Raw genomic sequence first — 9,192 nt, 5'->3', positions numbered from 1 at the left:
AAACCCATATTACAAAGCAGCCACTAGAGGGAGCTCTAGGGCCGTTTGCAACCATAATATCCAGTTTACCTTATAAAAGGCAGAACAGTAACTATAGTGTTTGCAATAAATGGAGACATTTAAAAACAGAAAGCTATCATCTACTGTGATTCAAGTGTATAAACTAAACCACATAAAATGGCTTAAACTGAATATGGTCACGTTTTATTTTTTGTGTGGCCATTACTGCATTTTAATGGTGTTATAGATGCTGTCGAGGCTAAGCCTACATTTAAAGCCACTGAGCTGTTTGTTGGCAGGTTAATGCAATGTCACTGGTATGAATAAACGTATTAAACTTAGTTCAATAACTGAAACCATACTTATCTTGTCCTTTAGATTCTTTATTCCAACACAATTTAACATAACAGCGCAGCGGTCACAATCTGTTTGCTCCTTCCCAACAACAACACACCTGCTGCTAATGACCTATCTACCTTAAATAGACACACCATATGTAACACAAAAGGTGACCCCTAGTGGCATACATGAGGTACCCACACAAAAATGGCTCCTACAGATACTGAGCACAAATATGAGTACAGAGAATTTCCAGCAAGCTTTTAATACTGTCACAAAAAGGTCTAGAGGGATTTATCAGCATCATCCTGTCAAACTGGTTTTATGGTGGTTTTGATGAGAACAGATTATAGCTTGATCAAGAAGACCAACCGTCGAAGTCCTGTTGGGAAACCTTTGCACTTTTTCAAGGTGTGAGTATCATCAAGTGTAGCAGTGATGTCCTCATTGGTCGTTGACACAGTTGACAACTTGTTTGAGGGATGAAATTGTGGCGTTTTGGTCAGAAAGTTTATACTTGTAAATCAGACTGCAGAAATATTTCTGAAAATGTAGTGGTTTGTTTGTTTGTGGTTTGTTTGTTTGTGGTTTGTTTGTTTGTGGTTTCTTTGTTTGTGGTTTGTTTGTTTGTGGTTTGTTTGTTTGTGGTTTGTTTGTTCATGTTTTTTGTTTGTTTTTATTTCAAATATCTTATAACAAGATGAAACTACAATTGTAAACGCAATTTGGTTTTTTGGTTTTTTCTCAAACTTAAGTAACTGAAACCTTTCATTGAACTACAGCAGAAACAGATTGGAAATGCCAAGTTATTCTAACACTAGTGGACTTGTTAAACAAAACATTTGTTTCACTTCTTTCTCAACATGCAGCACCATTAAGAACAGTGGACCAGCATAGTTGGTCTGCATGAGCACACTTACTGCAACAGTTGTACATGCTGAAACTGGTTGCTGGCAGCTGATGTGAAGAAATGTCTGGACACATCAAAAGTTTTCTTTTTCATTTTTTCCTCCCTTGGATAACATACACATGGCAAATAAAAACATGTAACTAGGGTGACGTGAAGTGTGTATCATCAGGTTTAACTAAAATATAATGAGGCTGTCCATCTGTGAAGTAATTGTTCCTTCAAAAACCACTGTGACAACAGATTTTATTTCATTCATTTGATGGTTTTCTATTCTGTATACTGGAACTTTTTAATAGCCCCCCTGTCCACACATCCTTGACATGAGACTTTCTGCAGAGTTGCACATGATGAATGCACACAAAACTTAAAGTGTTGCTGTCATATTTTTTTGGATGTGGTTTGTTGTCATAATCAAGAACGTGTCTTATTTTTTTATTTGTTTTGTTGCTGATCGGCCATTGGACTGCTGAGCCTGCAGTGAACAGCCAGTCACTGACTCTTGATGCTAGAGCAAGGACAACTGAGCTCTCTCTCTCTCTCTCTCTCTTACTCTCTCTCTCTCTCTCTCTCTCTCTCTCTCTCTCTCTCTCTCTCTCTCTCTCTCTTTTAAATAAATAATACGTTCGAGCTGTTTATGTTTTTGACTTGTTGTGGACTCTGACTGGCAATGGGAGGGCTGGCGGACTCATATTATGGAGGTGGAGGGTAGACACATTTTGTGTGCAAGAGACCACATACTACAGTGGTGATTGACACAGACTTCAATGGACATTTAGGTGAAGGGAACAGAGGTTATGAGGTGTTGGGTAGGTGTGGTGTTTAGGAGAGAAATCTAGAAAGACAGATGTGGGGCAGATTTTCCAAGTGGAAATGGCCGTGGTGCACACATACTTCAAGAACAGGGAGGAACTTGTAGAAATATATGAAAGTGGAGGAAGCTGCACACAGGGCAACTAAATATTATGCAGAAGGTGAAATCAAAAAGACAGGAGACAAGGAGGTGTCAGGGAGAATGCAGCTATGCAGCATCAAATGGTAGTTTGAAGGATGAGTTTGGACATCAAGAAGAGGAAGTGAGTGAAGGCAGAGACATGCAGGAGTATAAACAGGCTCTGGGTAGTAGGGAAGACTTACCAGATGGCTGGGATAGTACAGCTTTATTGAGATAAACTGCCAAGAAGGGGTTTGACGTCTTCTCTGCACAGAAGAAAGGGAAAAAAGAAAAGTGATTTTGAAAGTATTTGAAGGAAGAGATTTACAAAGAAAAAGAAGTGTAGTTAGCGAAATGAAGAAAATAGACCAAGAAACTGGGAGGCTAGGCATGTAGCAGAAAGAGGTGACAAAGGAAAAGGCTCAGTGCCACGTATGTGAAGCTGGACCCCAAAGAAATGAGGGAATGACACTTGCTAGGCAGAGAGTGAGTTTGAATGGATGTTCAAACCCAAAAAAAAAAGATATATTCACATAACGTAGATTGAAAGAAGCTGCAGGTGGCACAGCAGCTTTAATGTCTTCCAGACAGGAAGTTTTGGAAAGAAATATCATCATTTCCCAGATTTTACTATCTTAGTGTTCTGTAACAAAATCACTGTTGTGCGCATGGTGTTAGAGATGATGATGATTACAAAAACACTTAATGTGCTAGTCGTGCTTTTCTTGAGGGATTTGTCCTTCGACCAGTTTTCATGTCATTGGAATCATTTGTATTCACTGATTCTGGCACTTATTTCATCAAACCAAACTCCAAGTAAATACTTTCGGCTTTTTGGTTTTGTCAAACGAACTAATGTAAAGAATGCCTGGCTGTGCACTACACCACGCAGTGGGAATTTGTCTTCTCCAGTTAAATTCAGGATTAACTTGCTTTATAACACAGACCTCAAAAGTAACCGTTATAACCCCAAACACAAGAAAATGTGATCTACAGCACAGTGAGAACTGGCAACGCTTATCTGGAGGGGTCAGAGTGAATGAACTGGACACCTGTAGAAGCAGGATTTGATTTCCACTGATTTCCTTTCTGATCCGATACCAAGTAAAATTCAGGGTGGTATCGACGATACTGATCTGATACCGATACTCTGAACAAAAACTTATTTTTTTTACTCTCTTTTATTTTATCTCAAATTATAGCGTCGTAATGATCACAGGACATCAGATTACTTGTTCTTATCACTTAATGATGCAGAATTATCATATAGAAATGAAAAACCTGAAGTTGTGGCTATTTGTTGCCTGCCTGCAGCATTAAAGGACTCCGTGAGAGACGTCTGTCTCGCCCTGGCAGCACCTCTCCCTCTCCTCCTCTTCAGTTCGCCTCAACATACGCTCGTCATATTCTGTGATATGATTCACTCTGAGGTGTTTGACCAGGTCAGCGGTGTTACCACAACACCTCACATTCTTGCCACATGTATGGCAAACCACGTCTCAGCTGTTCGTGGAGGTAAAATACGTCTGCACATGACTCTGTTTACGCTCAGCCATTGTTGTGAGTGTGCACGCCAAGGGGCCGGACACAATGACGGGTATCGGAGGAATCGATATTTCAGTATCGATCCGCACATCACTAGTTGAGATACGTTTTAAACTGGTCCAAAAAACAAATGCATATTTTCGCGAACCACTGTTCCTTGACTAAGGTGGATAACGTGATGAGGTCAAGGAAGGGTGTGACGGAGATTTGATTGAAAAACTTGCAATTGTCGTCCGTTAAAGTTTCACGTTGGCTTTTTCATCTTGAAAGCCCTCTCTGCTCGTGTCCAACCCGTGTGAACAATCACAGATGTGAGAAATGTAAACAAACCGTCCGCAGAACGCTGATCAGGTTATTTTAAGCGCAAGAAAACAAAAACGTTGCGCTCACCGTCGGCGTCACGGACGAGGCCTGGGGGTCCGGGCCCGTCCACAAAGGTCATTGTAACACAAATCATACGATTGCTAATGAAAATGCTATAAAGCTACATCGCAGATAAGTCTCTGGAGTAACAATCAAGGCCATGTTAGTTATTTGATGAATAGTATCTGTGCCACTCATGGCGCATGACTGAGGAGGACGTTGACCTCTGCAAGTCAGGAAAGTCTGCTACTCATTGTATAAATATGAGATGTTTTTCAAAAACCAGCCAGCCATCATCTCGGGAGGCTGACTCCAAAGTACCATCTCACTTCAAACTTGCAAAACAAGTCGAGTCGATGCGAGCGCACTGCTTGTTTCTAGTTAGTCTTTAAGGATGACAGCATTAGTCTGCTCCTTTGTATGAAAGAAAGTGAGTCGAGTCCATGTGGTCTGGCACCCACCCACATTTCTCTGCTAGTGATCCATGAGGACTCCACCTTGTTGCCAGTTCTCTTGTGTGGAAGCTTCAGGAAATGACAGCTTCACTCTGACGTGTGTGAGCTGTGTGAGGTCTGTGGTTAGAAGTTTACAGTGTTTGCTCTTTGTGTCGTCTGTAATATGCTCTATGGCTTTAAAAAAATGGCCACATGTTTCTGTAGCTGAATTTGTCCATCTCTGACCTTCTGAGGCTGTATTTTCAAACAGGGCCGTTCTGACTTTTCTTCACCTTGTACTTCATTCTGCAAATGTTTTATACTCTATTAGAGTTATTACATTATTCTGTTATGCTATAAAATCAACCCCCATATAAGATCGTACTTAAGAAATACATTTAAAAACCTTCCTGTGCAAATAACCCAGGTTATCTAGAAGAAATAAAAACTGCACCGCAAACCAAACTCAGGTGTTCGACCTGTTGAGCTCGGGAAACTAACTGGTGTTTCATTTTAGTGAGTGCTTTGTTAGATTCCTTCATTTGAACCAAATGAAGTTGATTAAAGTTGATGCATTGATGTGTTTGAAGTGTTTTGTTAGTTGCGATGGATCTCCTGCTGTCTTTTTTCCTCATTATTAAAAGAGGATTTCTTTGAATTTCAAACATCCATTTCCTGTTTATCTGGTCCCGGGTCACAGGTGCAGCAGTCTAAGCAGAGAATCCCAGACCTCCCTAAACAACCACTTCCTCCAGCATATCCAGGACAATACTGAGGCATTCCCAGGCCTGCTGAGAGATATAACCTCTCTAGTGTGTCCTGGGTCTGCCCTGGAGACTCCTCCTCATGGGACATGCCCCAAACACCTCACCCAGGATATTTTTAATGAAAACATCACAAATAAGTCGTCAGGTCTGATGGTCACATTTGTGAGATTCAACCACCATAAAGCAGAGATCACACAGGACACACTGTGTAACCCTCAGCTCAGGTGTGTTCAGGACATTTGCTTGGAAGAAGCCGTCTGTGGATAAATCCTGCTCTCCACCTCAGCTGTCAGGTTTATCCAGAGAACGGCCGTCCTGACTTCCAGCAGCCCCACAGTCCTCGTTTCTAATAAACTGGCATCACTGAAATGAACTGTCTGCCTCGCTGTTCAATAATCTGCTCTTTGCCAATTTCCCAGCAGAACCTTCCACTCATATCAGCATTTTTCTGTGATTCTCACATGAACTAAACATAAAAAGCTGAAGCCAACCTCAGAGTTCCCCGTAGTGAGGAAGAGTTTCCTCTGAGCCACAGCTGAGTTTGATGCGTCCACAAAGGAAGACTGACGGGAGGACAGACTCTGGGAGAAAGGCAGATATTAAAAGATATGAATACAAAGTACGCTGCAACAAACAGGACAGCAGATTATGAAGAGCGGTTAGACCTTCATGTGTCAGTCATTGAAATGTGATCAAAGTTACCTGTTTGACATCCTGATAGAAGAAAATCAGCTTCTTGGATCCGTTTGCAGCAAAGAATTCATGGATCAGACTGAACTGGAAGAATCAGACATTAATGACTCAAAGGTTCAACTCTGAGGAAGGATCACGTCTCTGAACTTACTCTGTCATCAGAGACGATGGCGTCTTCCACCGCCGCCTCCTCCAGGCTGCCGGCGTCGGCCAGCCTGCTCATCAGGTATTTATGTCGGGCATCCAGAGCTGCCCGCCGTTCCTCCTTCACGGCTCTCGCCTGTTTGGCTACTTCTCTCCTCGCCTCATTGGACAGCAGCATCGTCCTTTTACCAGACACCTGGAGAAACATCAGCTCAGTCTACAGACGCAGAGACCAGTGAGAGCTTGGCCCAAACATCTGCAGGTTTCTGAGGACCACGTTTGGCCCTGACTGGAGGCATCGATTCTGAGTGTGACTGCCTAAACTGAGCTACTGTCCCCCTCCACTGAGACGTTGTCCTGTGATGTGTCATGGGGGGAAGTGTTCCTCACGGTTGGACTCGTGACAAGTTCAGTCAGTTTATTCAAACTTTAAAAAGACGCATTTTCAGTCTCTGGATTTCAGCAGAAACAAATGTGAACACAGCACTTTTTGATTGAGTATAAAAGGATGAAAGAGTCAGTGATTAGTAACATTGTTGCTGACTGATGCTGTTGTAGAGCTGTCTTTGGATCCTCACCTTCCTGGAAGCCTTCCCTGGATTGCTCATATATCATTAACTTGTTTGTGTTCAGTAGAATCAGGTGTTGTGGATGCAGGTCGTAGCTGTGTGAGGCCTGTACAGTCAGCGCTGTGTGAGCGCTGTGTAACGTTAGCTTAGACTTCTTTCTGTTGTTATCATCCTTCAGGTTAATGTTGTTTTCATTATGCATCACAGGAAGTGTGGGTGGCTGTTAGCCTCACAGCTCATGGAGAGTTGCTGCTGCTCTGCCTCCTTTTTGATGTTTCTGCTCTTTGTGGCTTTGTGTTACTTTGTGTCGTGTCTGAAACAAAGTGAGTCCATGTTACTAACTGTAGTCGGCTCTCTGTCTCGTGCACAGCTGACTGTTGTCTGAATGAAAGTGTTTTTGTACTTTGTGTAATCTGTTGGGTCTTTGAGGCCTTTTTAAACAGCATATGAGCCATATGTATGTGTGTATATGAAAGGTTGTTTGTAATACATCAAATTGTTGCTTATTCTAGAGCTGCTGCTGTGCCTGATTGGTCTACTCGCTCGAAACTGAAGGTTGACTTGATTCTTTTGGTTTTTTACATTTTGTCAATAAACCAACTTCTTTATGATTTGAACGGCGTCTCTGACGTGTCACAGGCCTGTCAGCTTTCTTGGTGATTGGTATAGATTTGAGCTTCATGCTCTGGCTGTTGTTGGGTTTTCCTCTTTCATATTAAAGCTTTTGTCCTACATTTGGCTCTAAAGTCTAATTCTAATCCCAGCACTGTGTCTGGGTGTGTGATGCTTGTTTTCCTGCTCTTTCTCATGAAACAGTCACAACATTCTCAGTCCAACTTTCACTCTTTGCTGCGTTTGCTGCAGCTGCAGTGAACATGGTGCCGTTTGCCTTTAAGAAAGTTGTGCACAAAGGCTTTTTCTCTAGCAGACAGCTGTGTGGCTAAAAGTCAGATCATTTTTTACCACCTCAGTCACACTGGACTGAAACAAGAGTGAAACTAGGAAGAATCAGAGTTTGTCCAGTGACTGCACTGATTTTCTTCATATTCACAAACTGATTCTAAGTAGTTGCATCAGCCAGCTAATCACCCGGACACTGAGCGTCCAACACGCTCCCTGAAGGGAAACGATTACATCCTCCAAACAATCACAATCTGTCTCTGAATGACTGGAATTATTCTCTGATTTGTCAATAACTGGAATTTATCAATGCAGACACGTTGCCAACATGATGAAGTCAGTCTGAGTCGCATCTCTTTGGCTAACTTAACTCAAGTGGTTGCCGACTATTCTGGTTCTATTCCCATATAACAGCAGGGCTGCTGAGCACCTCTGTCACTCTGCACTTATGTTCCCAGTTCTCTTTTGTGGAGGAATTTTCCAGGAATTCCTGGGACCAGCTTTCCATGAGAGACCCAATCAGGAGCGACTGTCCTGGACACTCCCAGCATCACAGGGACTCACAAACCCGTCTACCACAGTGAGAAGACTGATCGTCACAGGCCCACATGTAGCTTTAGATCACACGTGTGCACTTCCTGTGGTCACTGCTGTAACTCTAGACTCACCGAGGGGCCAGTGGTTGGTGAGGCAGCAGCAGCTGAAGTCATGTGACTAATGGCTCTCAGCTTCTGTCCTCCTGTTCGCCGGTGTCCTTCACCTGTCACACCTGGTCAAGAAAGAGTGAGAATGTTCAGAGCTTTAATGGAAAAGAATATTATTACATATAAAAGGCCTCTAACAAGTATTGTAGTGTTAATCAGGATGAAGTCCATCATGAACACTTCAGAGTGCTTCAGACAGTCGGTGTTTCATCCACAGAGCCTCCAGTCTGCATATCAAAGCATCCTGAGGAATGACAGTGAACCCGAGTTCCCCTCATTGCATTCATGTGTGTGACTGTGAGGAAAAGGTGATTGTATGAACGTGTGTGAGCGAGTGAATGAGGCTTGTATCAGAGTGGAGATAATGTCAGCGGCACAAGCTGGACGCTGCAGGTGTCACATGTGAATCTGTGCATCAGTGTCTGCACCTTTGTGGAGGTGAAGCTCAGGAGGTTTGGATTTGTTCAAAGCTCTGTCTGCTCCATCTTTCTTTCCCTCAGGCCTCTCCAGATCAGGAAGGAGGTCCTGTTCTCCTTCTCCCTCCTGGATTTCTGGATCCAGGGAAGGATCAAAGTCTCTCAGCCCAGCATCAGAGCTTCTGGCTGGGGGAGGACTGGAAGTTTCAGCTGGAGGCTGAGAGCCTGGATCTGCCATCTGAGTCACAATTCAAATATTCTCAGTAATCTCAAAAAGCAACAGAAAGGTGCCATTTTCATGAGCAGTGGGTTATCCAGCAGTTTGATTCATGTCAGCAGCATTTAGTTTGTAACTGCTGACTCACCTCTGGCTGTGTCCTGCTCTCAGGGTCACAGTGGACACTGTACCTTTGACCGAAGCTGCAAAGACAGTCAGCAGGGGTCTGGATGCATTCAGCACCACGTCCTTGTTGGGCA

At 43.1% G+C, this 9,192-nt stretch overlaps 1 protein-coding gene across 1 annotated transcript; it reads right to left on the bottom strand.

Moving 5' to 3' along the window:
• Positions 1-5,726: 5,726 nt before the first annotated feature.
• On the bottom strand, positions 5,727-8,953 carry LOC147302886 (dynein axonemal heavy chain 5-like). Its single transcript, XM_086284515.1, has 5 exons — positions 8,728-8,953; positions 8,264-8,364; positions 6,134-6,322; positions 5,992-6,066; positions 5,727-5,870 (listed from the first exon to the last, which is right to left on the bottom strand). Exons 1-5 carry the CDS (start codon positions 8,951-8,953, stop codon positions 5,727-5,729), a joined length of 735 nt encoding a protein of 244 aa, XP_086140641.1.
• Positions 8,954-9,192: the final 239 nt, after the last annotated feature.

The sequence above is a fragment of the Aulonocara sp. 'chitande type north' Nkhata Bay genome, linkage group LG23, assembly GCF_057382095.1.
Source record: "Aulonocara sp. 'chitande type north' Nkhata Bay isolate Kocher_YH1m ecotype deep benthic linkage group LG23, A_spYH_male_GT1.1, whole genome shotgun sequence".
Taxonomy (NCBI): domain Eukaryota; kingdom Metazoa; phylum Chordata; class Actinopteri; order Cichliformes; family Cichlidae; genus Aulonocara; species Aulonocara sp. 'chitande type north' Nkhata Bay.
This window is presented reverse-complemented; position numbering and strand designations above follow the sequence as displayed.

What these genes read in the sequence shown, in the direction of transcription:
- LOC147302886 (XM_086284515.1), bottom strand. Translation starts at nt 8,953, where the DNA reads ATGGCAGATCCAGGCTCTCAGCCTCCAGCTGAAACTTCCAGTCCTCCC. An exon ending in CACCAACCACTGGCCCCTCG is followed by an intron (nt 6,323 to 8,263) that starts GTGAGTCTAGAG and finishes ATGTTTCTCCAG; the next exon opens with GTGTCTGGTAAAAGGACGAT. An exon ending in TCTATCAGGATGTCAAACAG is followed by an intron (nt 5,871 to 5,991) that starts GTAACTTTGATC and finishes CCTTTCTCCCAG; the next exon opens with AGTCTGTCCTCCCGTCAGTC.